General features: G+C 45.6%; 1 protein-coding gene across 6 annotated transcripts in view; it reads left to right on the top strand.

The window, feature by feature from the left end:
- The window catches only part of MGAT5B (alpha-1,6-mannosylglycoprotein 6-beta-N-acetylglucosaminyltransferase B), a 498,248-nt gene that overhangs the window by 377,981 nt on the left and 94,894 nt on the right, over nt 1–25,373 (top strand). For all 6 annotated transcript variants that reach the window (XM_029600396.1, XM_029600400.1, XM_029600401.1 and 3 more), the window contains exon 12: nt 18,794–18,949. In XM_029600396.1, the coding sequence (XP_029456256.1) occupies nt 18,794–18,949 (156 nt within the window). The remainder of the gene's footprint in view (nt 1–18,793; nt 18,950–25,373) is intronic.

Genomic DNA, 25,373 nt, shown 5'->3' with positions numbered 1-25,373 from the left:
TAAGGCAAAATTTCCAAGGCCGATTTGTATTTAAGGTGCTTAGATACCCACAAGTCTTTGAAATCCTCACTGCTTCTTGAATAAAAAATGCCAGTATTACATGAAGGAAGGAAAAAAAAATTTTTTGTACCAGACCTTGCAAAAACTGCTGCAGTGAGACATAAACTACCTCTTGGTCTGCAGCACAACTTAAACAGCTAGCGGCAAGATATGGGCTGCTTTAACCTGTACAAATGTGGGTAACTTTTAATAATGTCACCAGAGCTTAGGATGATCAAGCGGTTTTAGAGGCCTTTCTACTTAAAAGAAAAGAGTTGTATGGCGCAAAATTAACAAGTTTTATTAATTAGACTGCGACATATTTAACTACTTGGAACTTCCATATCAATGGGGTTTTTTGTCCAGTCAACGGATCATCTGCATATATTTATTTATTTTTTATTTATTGGTCTCGCCTGGTGACTAACTCTAGGCAACTTACAGATTTATACATATACATGGTAACTTTCAAACAGCCACGTGGGCATACATGTACACGTGTATGGCGGCTCACGCAAATGGACGCAGCCATTTTATATTGCGCGTGTACGATATAAAATTGACTGACCACGCGTACATGTGCGTGCAATTTTTGTATGGACGCGCGCTTATGTGCGCAAATGCGTGCTCTATCATGTAAATGGGGGGATTTTATTAGATACATCTTCCTCCCTTTTACTCTATTAGCCCCAACCCTTCAAACCCTGCTGAGTAGCCCAGATTTTTTTATTTTAAAACTTACATGATATCCATAGCAGAAATAAAAGTTACCCGGCATGCGCCTGTGCATGTAAATACTTACACATTTCAAGTGAACTTCCCGGGATGCCCATTTCCTGCCCATGCTCCACCCAGACCACATCTATGCCCCGCCCCCTTTTTAACTTTTTGATTTGTGAGCGTACCAGGAGATACATGTGTACTCGGGCGCTTCTTAAAATCCAAGTGGCGAGCACCGGCCCATGACATGCGCATATCTCCCATCTTTGGTGAACGAAGGGATTTTAAAATTTACCTCACAATCCTTAAAATAGTAAAATAATCATAAATTTAACACTTCAAACACAGAAACATAAAACATAACATAAATAAAATGTTAAAAATAGATAAAAATACCACCAAAAGTAGAAAAGAAAATGAAGAAAAGACAAAATTTCAGGTAAAGGCTAATCGAAACAGATAAGTTTTCAGCTGAGACTTAAATGTTTTAGAGCAATTAGTAAGACATAATTCAGCAGGAAGTGAGTTGCAGAAAATGGGAGCAGCTATTGAGAAAGCTTTCTCTCGTGTTTCTGTGAGAGGTGCACAATGTATGGAAGGAACATGCAGTATAATGAAATACCGGAGGAGGGGATGTTTGCCCACGTGTTTGAATTGCTGCATTCATTTCCCTAATGTTTCATCCCCTGCAGCACTGGGTGACATGTTCCTTTGAAGTATCTATCTACAGAGATTACTCTGTATCAAATCCTTGAGGCCAGATGGGGTTTTCTTGTTTGTTTTTTTTGTTTCATTTTCCCTCTGTTAGAATGATAGGGAAGTGTGTGGATTCTGAGTTTGCTTTTGTGGCGGGATGGGTATTATTTAATGCATTTCAGGTATGAATGTGAGTGGGTGTTTTAACAGCAGGAGTAAGTGCAAAAATGTGAGCACTTTTTAGGTGTACTAAGGTGCGCAAATACATGGAGGAAAAGTGCAGATAGGGGTGTGTGCTTAGGTATGCGCATATGGAGGGTGAGAACAACGCGCATAAATATGTCCATATTTTGTGTGCTTTAGCTAACAGATAAAGCTTGTGTTTTGATCACATGGATGAGTGCATAATTGTGAGCATATTTTATGGGTGCTTAGGTATGCACATATTTAGGGGGAGAAGTGCGCATAAGTACATGCTGATAGCTGGATAATGTGTTTTGACCATGGGGTGAATGCATAATTGAGAGTCCATTTAGTGTATGCTTAGGTGTGCAAACATGGTAGGGGCGAGTTCTGGATTGGTATGTGCACTGAGGTACACGCATATGGAGGGGGAGTAATACACACTCTGTCCATTACACATCCAGGATATTCACACTGATATGCATGCTGGATATATAGGGTTTTTGGAGGGGGGTTTTCTCTTCCCCTGTGGGATATAGAAGTCTATAAGTCTATAAATAACAATTGCAGTTTGGCATGTGATGTTGATTATTTGGTAGCTGTGGTTGTTTGAGAATATTTGTGTGAAAATATGATACTCTGGTTAAATTTGTACATGGTGGGGAGCTTTATAATCATTATACAAGAATGCTGGGGTTAGTTGAGTTCTTCAATGTTGAAGTGTTATTGCAGGCTTCTCCCCTTTTTGGGGAGTTAAGTTTGTGCTTTGTATATACAGGAGAAACATTGTACAACTAGAATTACAATTACCATATGGGATCTTTACTATTCAGTCTTAAAAGTAAACTTCAAATGGAACTCTGCAGAGGGGTGCATTCACCTTCTACCTTATCATCAATATTCTACTGCCCTATTTTTCTTAATTAAAAATGGAGACGACTAAGCTCATGGCTGCTCTTAGTCTAAATGTTCATGTCTTAAATCATCCCATCAAAAGCAAACAAATCCTAGTCTATATTTAAAAAATAAAAAATAAAACTGGAAGGGATGTAGTTTTTTGCAAGAGACGCATCTGGATGGGAGGGAATCAGATTGGGTTGGGGATTGAATATATTCTGCTGCTTATGAGAAGAAGAACAGCGTGGCAATCCTATTCAAGAAGTCACTAATGGCTCAAGTTATACCTGAAGAGTCTGACATGAGGGGCAGATAGTTGTATCAGTTATCTCTGTAGCTAGGCTACACCTTTTATGTTTAAATATTTATGCTTCAAATGGGGATTCCCCTGAATTTTTCAAAGATGCAGCTCAACTCCTCTTAGGTTATGGAGATATATGTATTATTTTTGGAGGTGACTTTAACCAACGATTTGATTCTAGATAGACAGTCTAAAAGTTGACCTGTTTTCTCTAAGCCTTGCAAGTTTTGTGTGATATGCAGTTGGAATTAGGTTTAGTGGATCCATGACGTTTATTGTATCCTACTGGTGTAGATTTCACCTTTTTTTTCTTTTCCTCATCATTCATATTCTTGAATAGATTTATTTTTGGTATCTAAAGTTTTTATGCATGGGGTAGCTAAAGTTGAGATTTTGCCCATTTTGGTGTCAAATCATGCTGCTGTCACATTGTCATTTTCCCTGTTGCAATCTACTTGACAGTCATCTGCTTGGAGGTGGACCCTTGTCCTGGAGCAGTGGCGAATGGCTCCCTGGTAGGGACCAGGAAGCATCTGCTCCCAGGGGGCGGAGCACAGGAGGAGACAGAGGCTAGGATGAGCTTCACTACTGGAAGCCCACGGTCCTCCCAGGTGGAGTCCGTAGGGACCCGGGCTGCTCGGACTTAGTGGGCCTCGCAGGGTCTCCTGGAGAGGTAGTAGAGAGGCATGCCCATGAGCAGCAAGGGAGCGCGGTCTGTCATTAGGCTGTAGGTCTGGAGAAGCAAGGGAGGCCAGTACAGCGTAGACATGTTATGTTTTGTAAGGTTTGGGTGGACCCTTGGACACTGTGGCAGCTGACCACGCCCACGGGGGGAAGTCCCGTGAGGGGCCACAGGTCAGTCTCAGCTCTGGACTCACACAAACACAAATTATATCTATATTTAGACAGTTTGTGAAGCCACCAGAGGTGGAGGTAGTGAGTAGAAGATGGAGCCCGGCTGGGCTAGTATTCCTCAGGGCGCTGGAACAGCGGATCCTCCGGTAGCAGTGCTGTAGTGAAAAGAAATGAGGGAATGAGTACAATAAGACATTCATAGAGTCCCCAGTATGGAGAAGCCCCGAGATAGGGAGAGCTGGCCCTCGAGAAGCGAGTACCAGATCCCTGGGAGCAGAGACTCGTTGGCAAGTACTCACGCAGCAGTTCCACGTAGGAGATGGCACTGGCCCTGGAACGGAGGCAGGCCCTCGAGGATCAAGTACCTGGTTCTAGGGAAACAGCTCTGAGGAGTAGATGGTAGTAGTACTCACAGATGGTGTCTGTAGCGAATTCTTCCAAGTAGAAGAGGAGATAGACACAGGTAGCGAGTCAGGGAACATGGGCCCTTGAGGAGCGAGTACCGGTTCCTGATAGCAACCTGAAAGAAGCAGAGAGGCCCCCAAAGAGCGGGTACCCCGTTAGCAGAAAAGAGTCCAATAGAAGTTGGAGGCAGAGTAGCTGGGTACGGAGAGTGAATCCCATCCATAGGAAATCCCTTGCTAACTCAATGGCTAGCAATAAACAATAGGCTTAAATATCCGGGCAGCATGATGTCATCACAGGGGGACGCCCCAGAGGTTCGCACCATAGAGGAAATAAGAATGAGGGCCTCGTGGCGCATGCGCCCTAAGGTACCTGAGGAGCATGGCGGGTGGCAGCGCCCAAGCCGGTCCGGGGACGCCGGAGAGAACGGCGGGCAGACGCCGTGGCAGCCAGACGTCCATAAGGAGCAGGAGGAGTCGCAGAAAAAGAAAGGTAGGCGGAGTGAAGCCGTCGGGCAGTTGCAACAAGATGATGACAAGGCAAGGGACAAAGCCAGAATCAGAAGACGTGGTCAATGGCAGCCGGTGTCAGAATCCGAGGATCAGTCCGAGGAGTAGCCAACCTGTTTGCTGTCCATGTCTCACCCACTCCACCCACCCACCCTTGTTGCTGTATTCGAATATACAGTCATTGCAGAGTACAGTCCTCATAGAAATCTCAAACAGCTGCTCGAGATAAATGCCAAAGAGACCGAAAGTTCCAAAATAAGGCTGGCATATAAGTCTTGCAGGAGAAAAACATTATCAAGGAGATTGTCTCCATAACAAATAAGATTGCCAGACAAGATTAAATTTATCAATCCTGTGGTGTTTTGCTGCGGTTCTTTTGTTCATGGTACAAATTCTGTCCAGGCGCATTAACACATTCTGTATCATGGGTAGATGGTCACGCTTCCAACGTAGAGCAATTTCCATCCTCGTGGCTATACAAAATTGTATCAGTAGTTGAGCATGTACGTAACAGGCGTCATTAAACATATTGAGAAGAGCCCACTCTTTGAATAGAGAGATAGATTACTTGAGTATCTGAGAGAGAATATCAGCTATCTGCTGACATACGGGCCGATACAGTACAGTGCGCTCCGACGGAGCGCACTGTTAACCCGCCATTGGACTCGTGTTTTCCCTTACCCCTTATTCAGTAAGGGGCCAAAAATGCGCATCCAATCCGCCGAACCTAATAGCGCCCGCAACATGCAAATGCATGTTGATGGCCCTATTAGGTATTCCCGCTTGATTCAGAAAACAAAATGTGCAGCCAAGCCGCACATTTTGCTTTCAGAAATTAGCGCCTACCCAAAGGTAGGCGCTAATTTCTTTGGGCACCGGGAAAGTGCATAGCAAGCAGTAAAAACCGCTTTTCTGTGCACCCTCCGACTCAATATCATGGCGATATTAAGTCGGAAGTCCCAAAACTTTCCAAAAGTAAAAAGAATAAAATTGAAGTCGGCCCGCAGCTGTCGGGTCAAAAACCGGACGCTCAATTTTGCCGGCGTCCGGTTTCCGAGCCTGTGGCTGTCGGCGGGCTCGAGAACCGACACCGGCAAAATTGAGCATTGGCTGTCAAACCCGCTGACAGCCACCTCTCCAGTCTAAAAGGAGGCGCTAGGGACGCGCTAGTGTCCCTAGCGCCTCCATTTATCTGGTTTTACCGCCGGGCCTAATTAGCATACTGAATCGTGTGCACAGGAGAGCAGGTGTTCGCCCGCTCTCCCGCGGACTTTACTGAATCTGCCCGATAGTGATTTAGCATAAGGCAATCCTCCACATATGGATATAAGACCCTGGGGAAGAACAGCCTCGTTTATGGAAGAACATAAGAACATGCCATACTGGGTCAGACCAAGGGTCCATCAAGCCCAGCATCCTGTTTCCAACAGTGGCCAATCCAGGCCATAAGAACCTGGCAAGTACCCAAAAACTAAGTCTATTCCATGTTACTGTTGCTAGTAATAGCGGTGGTTATTATCTAAGTCAACTTAATTAATAGCAGGTAATGGACTTCTCATCCAAGAACTTATCCAATCCTTTTTTAAACACAGCTATACTAACTGCACTAACCACATCCTCTGGCAACAAATTCCAGAGTTTAATTGTGCGTTGAGTAAAAAAGAACTTTCTCCGATTCGTTTTAAATGTGCCACATGCTAACTTCATGGAGTGCCCCCTAGTCTTTCTATTATCCGAAAGAGTAAAAAAACGATTCACATCTACCCGTTCTAGACCTCTCATGATTTTAAATTGGAGTATAGTGCCACCTGTATAGGAGTGTAGTGCCACCTGTATAGCAGTTTATAACTGTTCTCCAATATATTTTTTAATTTTATTTAGATTCCGCTTTTCACACTTTTTCAGCGCTTCAAAGTGGATTACATTCAGGTACTGTAGGTATTTCCCTATCCCCAGAGGGCTTACATTCTAAGTTTGTACCTGAGGCAATGGAGGGTAAAGTGACTTGCCCAAGGTCACAGAAGAAGATAGGAGAGGTTTGAATTTTTTGAAACATATTAGCCCAATCCTCTTCTGAAGGGGAATATTCAAGGTCTTTCTCCCAAGCTTTTATGTGGGTAGGCTTGTTCTTCAGTCGAGTGTTTAGAAGCATATACATCTTTGCAAACCAGGGTTCAAATCCCACAGTTGCTCCTTGTGGCTTTGGGCAGTCACTTTACCCTCCATTGCCTCAGATACAAAACTTACCCCTAGATTCATCAAAAAGTGTTAATAATGCCCGTGTTAAGAAAAAGAGGTGGAAATTTTAGAATTACCACTTCACATTGATAGTATCATATCATGCAGTAACCTTAGTGCACGCTGTGATAACCCCTATTTTTACTAAGGGAAGGGAAAGAGAGAAAGACAGTGAGAGAGAGATTATCTACAAGGGCCGCATAGTAGTTAAGTATTTATATCTCTATAGGAGGGCCATCTAATAGGTCGAGGTGAGGTGCTGGTGGTGGTGTAGGGGCCAGTTTCTCACGTAGAGTGAGACGTTCGAACATCACAGTACACCTTGGTGAAGATTTGATGTCATTTGGAGTGAGGAAAGTCTCAAAAAGATGAAATTTCTACTATGTTATCTCACCCTAGCTTGATGGACTCTGTAACAGGGTACCATCAAGCTAGGGTGAGATAACATAGTATAAAATTTCATCTTTGTGAGACTTTCCTCACTCCAAATGACATCAAATCTTCACCAAGGTGTACTGTGCTGTTCGTACGTCTCACTCTACATGCAAAACTGGTCCCTAAACCCTAAACCACCACCTCACCTCACCCTATTAGATGGCCGTCCTATAGAGATATAAATAGGTGCACACAGTGAGGACCTCCCCAGAGGTTCACCCTCTCTCTCTCTCCCTCCCTCCCCACTCTATTCTTCTCCCCAAGCCCAGAAATGGCCAAAATGCAATTCCAAAAATTTATTGCAAATTGTGCTATGGCCATTTCAGGCATAACGCACAGGAAAAAAAAGGTGTGGTTATTTCCAGCATTAAAACAGTGTGATAGCATGTGATATGCTATTGCACGGTGCGATATTGTCCCTCTTTTAAGTAAATCCCGCCCAAACTCGTCCCAAAAATGTGCATTTGCATCGTGCGTTACAATTCTCTTCACACGCAGTATAGTATTAATGCATGCGTTAATGTGTTATCATGTGCGTTAATGCCATAATGCACTTTGATGAATGAACTGGTAAGACTGTAAGCCCTCTGGGGATAGGGAAATACTTACAGCACCTGAATATTATATACTGAAAAGCAGAAAATAAATAAATGCACACCTTAAGCAGCAGGAGCATTGATTATTGGTGGTGACATCTGGGGACATGGCCCCTTCGCCACCCCACCTCCCCTCAATAGGCCACTGTTATGGGATATTTCTTTCTCTGGCCTATGGTCATCTATCTAGTTCATGGAAATCCCTGCCAAGACTGTCCCTCTGTTTGGAGTACCAAGCCAATTAGTGTCACTGTGATACTTTGTCGGGTTCCCCTTGCAACTAAGTCAGTAGCCTTGGACATTTTTTACTCATATTTCTCTTAAAAGCATTTGAAAATTCCGTTTCTTTCTTGTTGAGTACCTAGGGAGATATTCGGCATCCCGGGAGGGTCTGGAAGGCCCCTACTGTGCATTATTGATCCTTGGGGCTATTATGGAGCCATTCAATCAGCCTGATTGAGTGATAATGAAGTCCTTAGCAGCTCTTTACAGTTCCTAAAGAGTAAGAGCCAGCAAACTGCTAATGCTGGTCATTGATTCCCTCCTCTTTCCCTGAATTGCAGTGTTAATTTGTACTATAAATGGATGTAAGTGCCAAGAAAGAACATTCTTCTACAATGTGAGCAGCAGGGTGCACAGACTTGATGATTTCAGCAACAGGTGAAGTAGTAGATGAATTTATAAATGGCTTCCACCTTTATATCATGGGGGGGGGGGGGGGGGGGGAGGAGAAGAGAGAGGTGTAACAAAAGTGATCAACTGAGGAAGACCTATTTAAATTGATGGAGAAGTAGAAGACTTTCTTCAGCTAGCCACAACAGACCTACTTACTGTCTGTGGCCACTGCATCTTTTTAGTGATTAGTACTGAGTGTTAAGGGAGTTGCGTAAACTCTCTAGTGATTAAGGGAGAGTTTTATATAAAAACTGGGGGTGATTGTCTGGACTGGAGTGATCCACTGTGCAAGTCATGTACTTGCACAGGGCAGCAGCTCAGGGGGCAGCTGCCTGGCATTCGGCAGTAGATGAGGTCCCAGCAGAGCCCAACCCACTAGCAGCTGAAACCTCGGGGATGCCAGTGGATCCCATCCTGCCAGTGGCCAAAGACCAAACAAGGATGAAGGACTGCTGGCGGAACACAACCTGCTGGCAACCAAAGACAAGACCAAGCTCTGCACTGCTAGTGGAGCCCAACCCACTAGTTAACGAAGAAAAGGAGAGTCACCAGACATTCCGGCAGATCCCTAATCTACCAGTACTCAAAGACAAGATAAGGCCCGAGGGCTGCCAGCAGAACCCAACCCACTGGCAACCAAAGGAGAGGCCCTGTGGTGGCCAGCAGATGTTAACTCTCCAGTGGCGGAAGACTATCCAAAGCCCAATTGCCACTAGCAGACTCCAACCTGCTCGGTAGCCAAAGGAGACAAGGAAAGCCCAGGCCTGAGTGAAAACATGTGTGTTTGTGTGTGAGCGAGATATAGAGAGAGCATCTTTGAGTGTGTGTGTGTGAAAGCATGCGTGTGAAAGAGAGTGTGTGTGTGTGAAAAGTGAGAAAAACAGCAAATGTGTGTGATTGTATATGTATGAATGTGTGTATATGTTATGTGTGAGTGACTGTGAGTATGTGAGAGAGAGCATGTGCAAGTGTGAGAGATAATGTGCGAGTGTTTGTGAAAAACAGCTTGCGTGTGTTTGAGAATGTATGTGCATGTACATGAGAGAGGAGAAAATGTGTGTGCCTCCTATCATAATCATTGTTTATTTGTTTCATGCCTTTCCAGCCATAGAGCTCAAGGCATAAGAAGTTGCCATACTGGGTCAGACCAAGGGGCCATCAAGCCCAGCATCCGGTTTCCAACAGTGGCCAATCCAGGTTGCTAGTACCTGGCAAGTAATCAAAATATTAAGTAGATCCCATGCTTCTAATGTTACAGATAATACAGTGGAATACCCAGTAAACATGAGAACAGCGACATACAGAATGCTATGGTTACACAATTGGGTAGAGATGTGAATCGTGTCCTCGATCGTCTTAACGATCGATTTCGGCTGGGAGGGGGAGGGAATCGTATTGTTGCTGTTTGGGTGTGTAAACTATCGTGAAAAATCGTTAAAATCGTGAGCCGGCACACTAAACCCCCCTAAAACCCACCCCGACCCTTTAAATTAAATCTCCCACCCTCCCGAACCCCCCCCCAAATGCTTTAAATTACCTGGGGATCCGGCGGTGGTCCAGAACGGCGGCGGTCCGGAACGGTCCCCTCAATAGAATCGTGTTGTCTTCAGCCGGCGTCATTTTTCAAAATGGCCGCCGCAAAATGGCGGCGGCCATAGACAAAAACGATTCGACGGAGGAGGTCATTCAGCGGGGGTTCCGGACCGCCGCTGAACAACCTCCTGCACTCAATCTCCTGCCGGCGCCATTTTCCGTACGAAAACGATTCGCGGCAAGAAATCGCTCCCGGAACCCCGCTGGACTCCCAGGAAACTTTTGGCCAGCTTGGGGGGGCCTCCTGACCCCCACAAGACTTGCCAAAAGTCCAGCGGGGGTCCGGAACGACCTCCTCCGTCGAATCGTTTTTGTCTATGGCCGCCTCCATTTTGCGGCGGCCATTTTGAAAAATGGCGCCGGCTGAAGACAACACGATTCTATTGAGGGGGCCGTTCCGGACCGCCGCCGTTCTGGACCACCGCCGGATCCCCAGGTAATTTAAAGCATTGGGGGGGGGGGTTCGGGAGGGTGGGGGATTTAATTAAAGGGTCGGGGGTGGGTTTAGGGGGTTTTAGTGTGCCGGTTTTCCTGCCCTCCCCCTTCCCCCGATTTACGATTTTTTAACGATAAATCGGGGGAATTGGTATTGTATCGTGGCCCTAACGATTTTTTGATGATTTAAAATATATCGGACGATATTTTAAATCGTCAAAAAACGATTCACATCCCTACAATTGGGATATAAAATTCACAGTTACAAAGCCAAAGAGAAAGATACCTATAAGGTGTTAGCTATGAATAAAAACATGTTGGGTATAAATGAATAAATGATTGCTTGATACAGAAGAATCATAAGGATCTAGAAACAAAGATTGAGAAGAATAAGGGAAGTCTAACATCTATATCCAAAGATGTTTGGGGCTATATACAGAGAATTAATGAGGTTTCTGTCCATTTAGATCAAAACATAAGAACATAAGATATGCCATAATGTGTCAGACCAAGGGTCCATCCAGCCCAGTATCCTGTCTCCAACAATGGCCAATCCAAGTCACAAGTACCTGGCAAGTACCCAAACATTAAATAGATCCCATGCTACTAATGCCGGCAACAAGCAGTGGATATTCCCTATTGATTAATAGAAGTTTATGATCTTCTCCTCCAAGAACTTATCCAAACCTTATCTAAACCCAGCTACACTAGTTGCTTTAATCATATCCTCTGACAACGAATTCAAGATCTTAATTCTGTGTTGAGTGAAAAAGAATTTTCTCCAATTTGTTTTAAATGTGCCTCTTGCTAACTTTATGGAGTGCCCCCTAGTCCTTGTATTATCCAAAAGACGGGCCTATACAGTAAAAGTCGCAGGAGAGCGGACGAGCGCACAGGCCACTCTACTGTGCTCACAATTTAGTATTCAAATGAGGGCCCGCGGTAAAAAGAGGCGCTAGGGACACTAGCGCCTCTTTTTTGACAGGAGCGGTGGCTGTCAGCAAGTTTGACAGCCGACGCTCAATTTTGCCGGCGTCGGTTCTCGAACTCGCTGACAGCCATGGGTTCGGAAACCAGATGCCGGCAAAATTGAGCATCCGGTTTTCAACCCGCGAGCCACGGGCTGATTTTAAATTTTTTTTTTAAATTATTTTTTACTTTTGGGACCTCCGTCTTAATATCGCCATTATATTAAGTCAGAGGGTGTACAGAAAAGCCATTTTTACTGCTTTTCTGTACACTTTCCCTGGTGCCGGCAGAAATTAATGCCTACCTTTGGGTAGGCTCTAATTTCTGAAAGTAAAATGTGCGGCTTGGCTGCACATTTTACTTACTGAATCGCGCGGGAATAAGTAATAGGGCCATCAACATGCATTTGCATGTTGCTAGCGCTATTAGTTTCGGGGGGGTTGGCCGCGCGTTTTCGACGTGCTATTACCCCTTACTGAATAAGAGGTAAAGTTAGCACGTCAAAAACACGTGTCCAAACGCGGGTTGACAGTGCACTGTACTGTATCGGCCCGAGAGTAAATAACAGTTTCACATTTACCTGTTCAAGTCCTTTCATGATTTTGTAGATCTCTATCATATCCTTACTCAGCAGTCTCATTTCCAAGCTGAACAGCCCTAACCTCTTTAGTAGGGATGTGAATCGTTTTTTGACGATTTAAAACAATCGTCAGATATATTTTAAATCGTCAAAAATCGTTAGAGCCGCGATACAATAACAATTCCCCTGATTTATCATCAAAAATCGTAAATCGGGGGAGGGGGGGAAAACCGGCACACCAAAACAACCCTAAAACCCACCCCGACCCTTTAAAAGAAATCCCCCACCCTCCCGAACCCCCCCAAAATGTTTTAAATTACCTGGAGTCCAGTGGGGGGGGGGGTCCCGGCGCGATCTCCTACACTCGGGCCATGGCTGCGTTAAGAGAAATGGCGCCGGTGGCCCTTTGCCCTTACCATATGACAGGGCAAAGGTAGCGCCGGCGCCATTTTGGTTCCTGTGACCCGACGTCACGAGTGCAGGAGATCGCTCCAGGACCCCCGCTGGACCCCCAGGGACTTTTGGCCAGCTTGGGGAGCCTCCTGACCCCCACAAGACTTGCCAAAAGTCCAGCGGGGGTCCGGGAGCAACCTTCTGCACTCGGGCCGATTTGCCAATATTCAAAATGGCGCCGGTGCTACCTTTGCCCTCACTATATCGACACAGCGGGGGTCCGGGAGCGATCTCCTGCACTCGTGACGTCGGGTCACAGGAACCAAAATGGCGCCGGCGCTACCTTTGCCCTGTCATATGGTAAGGGCAAAGGGCCACCGGCGCCATTTCTCTTAACGCAGCCGTGGCCTGAGAGTGGGAGATCGTGCCGGGATCCCCCCACTGGACCCCAGGTAATTTAAAACATTTTGGGGGGGTTCGGGAGGGTGGGGGATTTCTTTTAAAGGGTCGGGGTGGGTTTTAGGGTTGTTTTGGTGTGCCGGTTTTCCCACCCTCCCCCTCCCCGATAAAACAATTTTTTAACCTAAAAAACTAAGACGATCAGATTCCCCCCCCTCCCCAGCCAAAATCAATCGTTAAGACGATCGATCACACATTTCACATCCCTACTCTTTAGCCTTTTCTCATAGGGGAGCCATTCCATGCCCTTTATTATTTTGGTTGCCTTTCTTTGTACCTTCTCCGGTGCATCTATATCTTTTTTGAGATGCGGTGACCAGAATTGCATACAGTACTCAAGGTGGGTTTAACCATTGAGCAATACAGAGGCATTATGACATTTTCTGTTTTATTCACCATTCCCTTCCTAATAATTCCTAACATTCTGTTTGCTTTTTTGACTGCCGCAGTACACTAAGTCAAAGATTTCAATGTAGTATAAACTTTGATGCCCAGATCTTTTTCCTGGGTGGTAACTCCTAAAATGGAACCTAACATTAGGTAGCTACAGCATGGATTATTTTTCCCTATATACATTAGGGATGTGCATTTGTTTGCGACGAAATAGGAAATAGAGATGATATTTCCTATTTCGTCGCGTTTCGGGGGGGGGGGGGGGGCGATGAAACGATAAGAAAACCCACAAATGTTTGTGTGGTTTTCTTATCGTTTTTTGGGGGGGAGAAAGGGCACATTAAAAAAAAACCCAAACCCACCCCAACCCTTCAAATTTAATTCATTGCAACCCCCCACCCTCCCGACCCCCCAAGACTTGCCCCCCCCAAGACTTATTGAAAGTCCCTGGTGATCCAGCGGGGTCCCGGGAGCGATCTCCCCCTCTTGGGCTGTCGGCTGCCACTAATCAAAATGGCGCCGAATGCCCTTTGCCCTTACCATGTGACGGGCTATCGGTGCCATTGGTCAGCCCCTGTCACATGGTAGAAGCAATGGATGACCCGCGCCATTTTTTAAGTACAGTGTTTAGTATTAGAGCCGTGGATTTACTTATTGTCCCCCTTCCAATCATAAATTCAAATTTTATCATGTTATGATCACTATTGTCAAGCGGCCCCACTACTTTCAGTAGTCCATGCGGCACGATTTAAGACAATATGTAGTATCTTAAACCATGCTGTTTATGTGTTATTAGTTATTGGAAAACACTGTTTCAAAAAGTCGGATTTTCTGAGATCTGGAGCTAGTCTTATTTGGGGCAGTAGGGAGTTCCATAGTGTTGGTGCTGAACCTGTGAAAGTTTTCTTGCTAGTTCCAGTGAGGCTCGTGATTTTGGGAGATGGCACTACCAGATGTGCTTGTGTTACTGAATGTAGTGGCAGGTCAGAGATCTCGTGAGGTAGCTTGGTGCCCTGCCTTTGAGTGTTGTGTATACTGTGACTAGCAGTTTAAATTTTGTGGGCTAAAGAGTCAGGGGCCAGTGAAGAGTTTTCAGAATGGGGGTAACATGATCAAATTTCTTTGTCATTGTTATCATGTTATCTGTATGAGCTCTAGGTGGTGGTTCAGGGTATTGGGGATTTTGCTGTGGAGAATGTTACAGTATAGGCAGGAGATTATCAAGGCTTGGATGATGGTCCTGAAGGCTTTGTCATCCTCACAGAGTCACACAGGTGGCATGGTTGGCGAAGGTGGTAAAAAGTGGTTTTGGATACATATTGAATCTGGGCTTGATGGTAAATTGAGAGTCCAGGATGAAGCCAAGGCTCTGCACTTGATAGGTAAAGGTCAGAGTTGATCCATCAAGAATTTCATCGGGGATGGAGCGGTTGGGTTCTTTGTTCCTGATCCATAACATCTCTATGAAACCTCGCTTTCTTCTGGAGTCGTCTTCAGCAGCTGCAGTGGTAATGAATAGCCCTTTGCAGTCCTGGAAAAGTTAAGAAAATATACATGGACAGAGTTCAAACCAGTTGGGGACTAGCAAAAGCAGGGAGGACCAAAGGGAGTTTTGCATTTACTCAAGGGAAAATTTCAGCTCCATACCAGTAATGTTCCAAAACAGATAGCAAATGTATTGGAAAATCCTAAAGAATCAAAGTCCAGATAGGGCAGAATAACAGTTAGAAAAAAACCCACAGCTTCAGTAGCACTAATTCAAGCAAAAATGCAAATACTGTAGCTTTGTACTTCCAAATCTTCCATAACAGCACAGATGTGCTTCCCTAGTCCAACCCTATCATGATCTGTTACTCCTCAGGACCTTAGATGCAGTGTGGATTCACCTCTCCTGACACACCTATGTCCCAAGCTGTGGGCTTTCCAAGGCTGTTCTGCAAAATCCTGGACTACAGAGGGATATTTTTGTCCCCTTTGAAATCATCTTGAGAATCTTTTCACACTCAGATCTTCCCCAGAAGTAGGAATACTTCTCACTCTCCCACCAAGGCTGCATGTCTCAGCCTTTGCACAGAAGGCATCTTGACTGGTGGGAGTGCCAGCCTAATTTCTCAAACAGCTCTAGGTCACTGTCTCAGACCACAACCTCTGGTCAACTCCTCTGTCACTCCTTCCTAGGGCTTGTAGAAGTCTCTTTTATAACTTCCTTCCAAGCCATCCCCTTTTTGAGGGGAGAAACCTTGTGCATACCTCCAGAAGCCTCCCAACTTTGGAATGTTTTACTTCTATAGTAAGACTTGAGGTGCCTTTCATTTGGGATAAGACTAAGTTTGTTTTGGTGTAGACAGTTGGCGATTAATGTTAGGAATTTGTTGAGGCTGATGATAGCTGAGTCTGGCTCTTGTTGAGTGGAGCCAGTAGTTGAATGTCATTAGCATAGGAGTGGTATGTGATGAGACACTCTCTGATGAGTAGTTAAGTCTGAAGAGGAGAGGAACTGACTGCTATTTCTACAGCAAGCTGGGATGGGTCCTCCCCATTGTTAGAGCTCCACCTATCTGGATCAGCAGAAAAGAGACAAGAATCTGCACATCCACTACCTGGGACTCCCCCCAATGGCCTACAGAGGTGCAGATTGAGGAAGAGATCCCGCTGCTCAATCATCAGGCCCAGGGCTAGGTACAAGCTGGTGATGGTGGGAGTCCCTATCACAATCATGCTAGGCCTGGGGATGAACACAAGAATCTGCAAAGTTTGTTTAATGTTTGCTCGCCGAGTCACAGAGGTAGGACATAGCACTTCCGGCAGCTCGGAAGAGATCTGCTGGAGAAACTAAAATGCTGGCTGGAGGGGAAGGAAGAGGCTTCGGAGACAGCCAAGGAGCCTCCCGCCCCCCCCCCCCCCAGAGGAGGATGAATGGAAGAATTCCCAAATAGAAGAGGGAGATTGGGAGCAGATCACCAGGCCTGTTAAGTGGGGAGAGCGTTGGGTAACAGTAGTATGCTTACTGAGCTCCTTGGCCAGCAGGAAAGAGAAAAAGAGAGTGAGTCACCTGACTTACTCCCTTTTATGCCTCTGCCTACTGGGCAGCCTCCTCCTGCAAAGCCCACCCTACCACTGATGCATCCCCTACGTCCAGCAACAGACGGAAGTGACCGCAGTGAGGGTGAAGGGGGCAACAGCCCCATTAACTTCGCCTGGCCAGGCACTTCTGCTTCCTGGTGGATCCAGCTTTTCCTTCCCATTCCTTTTACTAAAAACAGTAAAAACCCCGATGAATCACAATTTGAGCTCCACGCAGACATATACTGCAGCTCAGAACCTTTGTTTAATGAACTCTTATGTCACTGCAGGAAACCTCTTCAAGAGCACTGTGTATGCTGAAACTGCTCTTATTAACAAGCAAAAACACAAATATTAAAAGTCAGTCCTTTAAAGTGATTATTTGATGATAAATAGCTTTGCGAAGTTATTGTCCAGTTGCCAGATAAAGGCTGCCTTGCATGAAGCTCTTCGAGGGGAGCCTGTTCTGCTTTCTATGTGAAGTGTGTATGCGTGCATGTGTGTGTGTGTGTGTGTGTGTGTAAAAAGAGATTTTAAGCAGAGGAGTCGTGCAGTCCCATGTATGTGGTTTGAATTGTGATGATATGCTACGTAGCTCTGCCCTTCTGTTGAGGCTGGGGGTTGGGTTATTATGCTTTTGTTTGTTTTTTTTAATGTGATATTTTATTGTATTTTAATGTTGTAAACTGCTTTGGAGTGCTTTTTTTTTTTTTTTTTTTTTACTGAAAGGCAATATATAAATGTAAATGTAAAACTAGAAATGAGTCCTTGAAGACCACATTAAAAGGCTATTGCTAGCCTGGAAGCAAGATGTGAATGGGCCCAGCTCTCATCATGGGGCCTCTCTTTCCAAAAGCCTTTTGTTATGAGCACAAATAAGGAAGACAAGTGGTGCCTTGTATGTGATGAATTAAACTTGACTTGCCCTTGTCTGCGCTGCTTTTATGCCCCCAACATATGAAGCATCCTGTTTCTGGTGATACCAAGGGTGACCAGTACTACATTTTCTAGTGAGAGGCAGCTACAGGAGAGGAGTATGCAAGCCTTAGAAATGGAGTAGTTGGCAAGAACCACAGAAAATCCAGTGGCAGGGTCCACTCAGAACTCTGGACTTCTGCACCTCTACTCCTCACAACCCAAAAACGTACTGTTTAATAGGGATGTGAATCGTTTTAGGACGATTAAAATTATCGTCCGATAATTTTAATATCGTCTTAAACCGTTATGGAACACAATACAATACAGATTCTAACGATTTATCGTTATAAATCGTTAGAATCGTGAGCCGGCACACTAAAACCCCCTAAAACCCACCCCCGACCCTTTAAATTAAATCCCCCACCCTCCCGAACCCCCCCCCAAATAACTTAAATAACCTGCGGGTCCAGCGGCGGTCCGGAACGGCAGCGGTCCGGAACGGGCTCCTGCTCTGAATCTTGTCGTCTTCAGCCGGCGCCATTTTCCAAAATGGCGCCGAAAAATGGCGGCGGCCATAGACGAAAAAGATTGGACGGCAGGAGGTCCTTCCGGACCCCCGCTGGACTTTTGGCAAGTCTCGTGGGGGTCAGGAGGCCCCCCACAAGCTGGCCAAAAGTTCCTGGAGGTCCAGCGGGGGTCAGGGAGCGATTTCCCGCCGCGAATCGTTTTCGTACGGAAAATGGCGCCGGCAGGAGATCGACTGCAGGAGGTCGTTCAGCGAGGGTTCCGGCGCCTCGCTGAACGACCTCCTGCAGTCGATCTCCTGCCGGCGCCATTTTCCGTACGAAAACGATTCGCGGCGGGAAATCGCTCCCTGACCCCCGCTGGACCTCCAGGAACTTTTGGCCAGCTTGTGGGGGGCCTCCTGACCCCCACGAGACTTGCCAAAAGTCCAGCGGGGGTCCGGAAGGACCTCCTGCCGTCCAATCTTTTTCGTCTATGGCCGCCGCCATTTTTCGGCGCCATTTTGGAAAATGGCGCCGGCTGAAGACGACAAGATTCAGAGCAGGAGCCCGTTCCGGACCGCTGCCGTTCCGGACCGCCGCTGGACCCGCAGGTTATTTAAGTTATTTGGGGGGGGGGGTTCGGGAGGGTGGGGGATTTAATTTAAAGGGTCGGGGGTGGGTTTTAGGGGGTTTTAATGTGCCGGTTTTTCGATTTTTCGATTTTTAACGATTTTTAACGATTTTTCACAATATTTTACCCCCCCAAACGGCAACAATACGATTCCCTCCCCCTCCCAGCCGAAATCGATCGTTAAGACGATCGAGGACACGATTCACATCCCTACTGTTTAATAAGGGAGATAAAATCCCTTTTGCCCTTTATAGAATATGTAGGTATTTATTTAGTTCATTAAGATTCTGTTTTCTTTTGTCAGGGTAAAGAGAAGTTCCTGGCGATCCTCAACAAGCACATGGAGATTCATGGGACTGTTTACTACGAGAGCCAAAGACCACCCGAGGTGCCGCCCTTCGTCAAGAACCATGGTCTCCTGCCACAGCATGAGCTCCAGCAACTGCTGAAGAAAGCCAAGGTATGAGATGGGAATATTAATGTGTGGGTTTTGGGGAAAGTGTATTTTTTTTATGTTAGTTTTATTGTGCAGACTTGTTCCTGCCTCTTAGTGAGAGTGGGGAGGTTAGGCTGTGATAGGGCTTTTATATTAATGCATTTTGTATTTATATTTTTATGATGCTGCTGTTTTTGATGATTTATATTGTTACATTGAGTATATTATTAAGCCTATTGTAACATATGTTGGGTGTGGGGGGTTTTTCCCTGCAGAAAGGCGTGAGTAAACTGAAATTACAAGGTACCATGCTGGGCATGTTATTTGAGCATCTTTTAGCAGTTCTTTTGCACAGATTTTTGCCTCGGGCAAAACTTGCTCCATTTCCAAACTGCACAGTTTAAGCGATTTGAGTCATTTTGGCAGATTTGTTTTGTGTGAGATTTTATTGCACACTGGTGCAGTGGGATGTTGACAACAACATTCAGTTTTAGCACAAACACACAATTGATTGTGTCCACGGAAGACTCATTTTATACAGGTTTGTTTGAAAATGTCTGAATTTTTGCCCACTGCTTAAATCGCCCTCTATTCAGAGGTACATGTGGATAGGTGTGGAAATTAAAATTAAAACTGTAAAACACAAAACCCTGGTGCCCAGAAATTACTTTACAGTTTTTTTCCCTTGTACATTGGATCATCCATAAAAGATCTGAAGTTATAATAAACTTTTAATAAGTATCTTCTCATTGGTACTTACAAAACATAATTATTTCCTATTCTATGTGAGGTCTTTTTGGATGGCATTTTACTTTCTTGAAGCACTGGAGGAATTTTTTTTCTTGAATCAGTTATTCATTCATCTTACATTTTGTGAAAGAAAAAAAACGTCATGACTCAGATTTAATGTAAGTCGTCTAGGAACAGAGGTCACAGAAGTTTGGAATATCGGACCCACATCTGATTATCCCTCCCCACTCCTCTTCCCCTGCCCTTTAACCCCTTCTTCCCCCCTCTCCAGGCCAGGTGCTGCACATGTTCAGTCCAAACTGTCTTTTCTAATGTTGCTTTCAAATAAGTATTTTTATTTTCAGAGTGTACATCTAATACGGGGTTTCCCAAACCTGTCCAGGTGATTCTGCACCCAAAAAGCCGATCCAGTTGGCTGTGATACAGTAAAGACAATGAGAATCGGACGATCAGAAGAAGCCCTTTATTTCAATGCCCGACTCTGGCCGAGTTTCGCTCATAGAGCTGCCTCAGGGGCAATTCAATTAGCAGGACTTAAAATATGCCTGCAGGGCTGCTGTCACACTGTCACAATGTCACAATATCATTAGTGTCTGCAGAACACTCTGACATTCCTTCTGCTAGTGTAAAACAGAGACGCCGTCAAGCCCAGTACTTATAGTGATTCTCGCGAGATTTGCAAGGAATTCGCGCCAGGTGATTCTGCAGCCAGTCGAGTTTTTAGGAGATCCACCATGAATATGCATGAGATAAATTGGCATACATTGGAGACATAATATATGCAGATTTGTCTCATGCATATTTGTTTGTGGATCTCCTGAAACTCCGACTGGCTGTGGAGGACAGATTTGGAAAACCCTTGTCTAATGTATATGCAAATTCCCTTTTCTACATCCACTCACCGTTGAAAAAGCCTTTGACAGGAAACATATCACACGTGGCTTTGTTAATGAAGAATGGACACATTTTCACCCACAATCAATAAACTGAATGAGGAAAATAAAGTGGCCCTACCATTGTAGAAACAATGCTGTCTGCTTGCTAGCAAAGTGCATCTGACAGACAATATTTGCAAGGGGTGTGCAAAAAAGCAAGCTTGTATTTCTGGAAGGAATATTGAACTTGTGGGCCTCTGGTTGTCTTCCAACCTGACTATGTAGTCGTGTAAATAAATCTCCATTTACACAAATTGTTCCCAGGGAGAGTAGCCAGGGATTTGTAGCCCCCGTTCTGCAAAGTAAAATACTGCAGTGCAGTGGTGGCAGCAGGCTTGAGAGGATGGGGGCGGGGTGTGGAGGGTAACTAATGCTGATTTTAGAAATGAGAATTTATATGCTAATCTACCCATAATAGTAGAAAACCAAATTAAAAATCACAGTTTGAGCACACAGGGTAGGCCAATTGGCCTGTATCTGACATCATGTACTGTCAGGCCGATACAGTAAAAATCACGGGAGAGCGGGCAAGCGCCCGCTCTCCCAGCGCGTGCACAGGCCACTCTCCTGTGCGCGCGATTCAGAAAAAAAAATTAGTCAAATTAGGACCTGCGGTAAAAAGAGGCGCTAGGGACACTAGTGCGTCCCTAGCGCCTCTTTTTGGACAGGAGCGGCGGCTGTCAGCGGGTTTGACAGCCAACACTCAATTTTGCCGGCGTCGGCTATCAAACCCGCTGACAGCCACGGGTTCGCAAACCGGACGCCGGCAAAATTGAAATTCCGGTTTTCAATCCGCGAACCGCAGGCCGATTTTAAATTTTTATTTTTTATTATTTTTAACTTTTGGGACCTCCGACTTCATATTGCCATGATATTAAGTTGGAGGGTGTACAGAGAAGCAGTTTTTTCTGCTTTTCTGTACACTTCCCCGGCGCCTGCAGAAATTAATGCCAGCCTTTGGGTAGGCGCTAATTTCTGAAAGTAAAATGTGTGGCTTGGCTGCACATTTTACTTTCTGTATTGCGCGGGAATACCTAATAGGGCCATCAACATGCATTTGCATGTTGTGGGCACTATTAGTTTCGGGGGGGGGGGGGGTTGGACGCGCGTTTTCGATGCGCTATTACCCCTTACTGAATAAGGGGTAAAGCTAGCGCATCGAAAACGCGCATCCAAATGCGGGTTAACAGTACGCTCCGTCGGAGCGCACTGTACTGTATCGGCCTGAGAGTGACTCTGATGGTTTCAGTTCACTAGCAACAGGCTAAACCAGTCTACCTAGTGCATGTTGGGAAACTATCCTCTCTGATTTTCCCTGCTTTGCTTGGGGAAATCAGACATGTGTAGCTCCTGTCCTATTCTGGTCATGGGCATGGGGGCACATGGGAAGGACCACAGACTATGCAAATCTTTCCAAGGCGCTTAGGGTTTCTACCTCTCTGAGGCTCTTCTGCACACCAGCTCCCAGCCACTCATAAAATAACCACTCCTTACACTTGTGCTGTTGTTAAAAACAAAAAAGTCATTACTGGGCTGATGGCAGAAATAAAAATTCCAAAACATAGCACACAACTGGACCCAACAGTAAAATTCAGTCTCTCTTCACTTTTCTTTACCTCACCTTTACCCCACAGGTAAGATCTTATGGGAAGGTACCAGGGGTTTGCAGGGATAAAAAATGTTTTCCTTTTTCGGTTTGTTTTCAGGAGATTTTTTTCCCACGAATTTCGGTTCATAGAATGATTTGTTTCATTCATGTGAAAAAAAACAAATGAAACATTAAAAAAAAAAGAAAAAAAGAAAACAGGGCCTCCCATCCCCACCACCTGGAAAATTACCAGGGCCAGGATCTTTCTGGCCTCCACTTACCCGGTCTGGTGAGGATCCGCCGGCAAGGCCTAGGCTCAGTCCATAGCCTCGGCCTTGCTTGGGCTGAAACAGATCACTGCAATGCCTGGGCCTCAGCATCAGGCCTTGCTGTACATCAAAATGGCTCCGTTCACTGGGGTGAATGTGCCAGAATTAATTAACTTCAGCACGACATCAGCGGACAGCATCAGTTTACAAAGAAAGAAGACAACGTCATATTCAGATCTGGGATGCCTGGCCCCTAGGCCAAGGCCCAAGCATCGAGACCTGGCCTCCCGGTCAGGCCCCAGCAATGGGCCAAGGTCCAGGCTCGATGCTGGGTAAGGTCCCAGCCTCCGGGATGGGCCACAGGGTCAGGCCTAGGCCGAGGCCCAAGCATCTGGACCTGGCCTCCAGGTCAGGCCCCAGCATCGGCTTGGGTCCAGGCCAAGGCCCCAGTGTCAGGACTTGGCTTCTGGGCCCACGGCTTGGGCCCAGGCTCTGGTCTAGGCTGAGGCCCAGGCGTCGAGACTCAGCCTGGCAACTTCTTCGGCTAGCCAACGGATCAAGTAAATGACATTTTTTGGGGGGTCTGAGGTCTTAGCCAAAGCCCCGTCTTTGGCCCTGGCCTAGGCCAAGATTCTAGCGTCACGCTAAAGCCTAGGGTGCGGCCCCTGCTTTGGGCCTTGGCTTATGCCCTAGGCAAGGCCCCGGCCTCAGACCTAGGCCTAGGCCTGATGCATTCTTTTTAAATTAATGCAATGAATAAGGTTTGTTTCATTTGGGGGGGGGGGCTTAATCCATTTTCTGGTCTCCCAAATAAAATGAATTGCCCCTATTTGTCATGTTTTGCACATTCGTTTAAAATGAATGAACATCCCTAGAAAGTACCCCTTCACCCTGGGCCCTCTAGGTACCTGGTGGGTAGATGAATTCTGTTCTTTAAGAATCCCTTGTCTCATTCCTTCTACCTCTGGTATCTCTGGCTGATTGTGGCTGAATCAGTCGTAGACTCTGGAGAACTTTCCCAGGCAAGATGCCGCTCCCCTGGCACTTCTCAGGATGCTCATCCCCCAGATTTAAAAAAAAAAAAAAAAAAAAAATCCTTTCCTCCTCAAGACATTGAAGGCTTGACTTTTGCAGACTTTCCCAGGCAAGAAGCCTCTCCTTTGGCACCTCTCAGTACACTCATTCCCATCTCCCAGGAAAAACCTCTTCTCTGGGCTCCAGGCTTCAAGGAAGTCCTTTTCTCCTTTTCACTTTTTGTTCTCCCAGGAACTCCTTCTCTGTACTCCTCTGGAGAAGGCCTGTGGAGAGACAGGCTCTATGGTACCATTCTATGAAGTGACAGCTCCAACTCCAATAGGACCCCTGACCTTAGAATTCCACCTGAAAAGACTCCTACATCACTTTTGTGGAGCGGTTTTATATCCTCACATCACCCTTCCATAAGACGCTGACATCACATGCAAGCAAGGTCTAGTGAGATCTCTATCACACTGGTGATAGCTGAACCGACTTCCTACTATTGCTGATAGCGGCACAGCATTTTCAGAGGGGGAGTTAGGATTGCATTTTAAAACTTTCTCTCCCCCCCATTTCCCACCTCTCCCCCCCCAAAAAAAAAATGTAGCAGTACGAACAGGAAGTTTGACCTTGCTGGCACCACTGGTCTTCTATCCAGCATAGTGGACAAAAAATATCATGAAAACCAAATACCTTATCTTTAGCCAGTCAAATACCAAATGATGTTTCCTAACACATATTTCTACTATATAGGTGATATGATGGCTTTAGTGCTGCCTGTCATCCTCATTCCATATGATGACATAAAGCCAGACCTGGTTTCTTCCTCCCATCCCAATGCAGTTTAATGTTTGCTGTCTTGTAGCATGTATTGGGATGAAAGTTTGGGGAGGGAAGGGGGTTAGGGAAGATGGATCAAATAACATGCCATCCAAATTTACCGCAGTTTTGCACTATTCATTTTGCTGGATTCTTTCGGTGCTATCTTCTGTGCCTGAGTGCACACCAGCGATAGTAGATCCTCAAACAAAATTCCTCTAAACTGTTCAGCACCTCTCCATATGCTCCAGGAGGTTATGAAGATGATAATGATGATTATATGGAGATATAATGTTGGCTTGGAAAATTAAGTCTTTGGTTTTGGTTTCTTGCACGTTGCTGAGGTGTGGAGAAGAAACAAGACCAACTCTAAGGAGCTGATCGGCCTGCATAGAGGCCTCTATTTAGGGAGAAGAATTTCCTGCTTGCATGCCATCCTGTTTTTATAAAGCACATTTGTATCAACATTAACTCAACATTCTTCTTCATGCGGCTTCCTGTTCTGTCAGGAATTATTAGAATTAACGTCTGTGACTCTATCTTAGTAGCTATTCTTCATAATGGGGTATACTTTAAAAGAAGTGCGCGCGTCCATGTGTGCTTGCTTCCCGGCACGCACACATGGACGTGCCGATTTATATAACATGCGCGCGTTGGCGCGCATATTATAAAATCCAGGGGCCGCGTGCACATGCGCTCCAGATTTTATAATCTACGCATGTATGTGTGGGCGGCGCACGCCGGCAGGCCCTTCTCCGGTACAGCGGCAAATGGCTGCTGTACCAGCCACCTCCAGCCCCAGACGGCCCCTTTCCTTCGGCCCGGCACTTCTACGTGTAATGGGAGTTTCGTGCATGGCTGGGCTCCTTTGAAAATACGCGCATAATCCCCGTTTTTCACACGTGCAACTTTTTGAAAATCTACCCGTAAGTTAGAAGTCTTTGAAGCAACCTAATTTATTGGTATATTCCTTCCCTGGGTGGTGAACTGTAGCTGGAAGGGTTTGATTAGAAATATAAATTTTTTCCCATTTATATAGCACCCTGACCAGGGTGCCAGACATCAAGTTA

Source organism: Rhinatrema bivittatum, chromosome 4, assembly GCF_901001135.1.
Source record: "Rhinatrema bivittatum chromosome 4, aRhiBiv1.1, whole genome shotgun sequence".
Taxonomy (NCBI): Eukaryota; Metazoa; Chordata; class Amphibia; order Gymnophiona; family Rhinatrematidae; genus Rhinatrema; species Rhinatrema bivittatum.
This window is presented reverse-complemented; position numbering and strand designations above follow the sequence as displayed.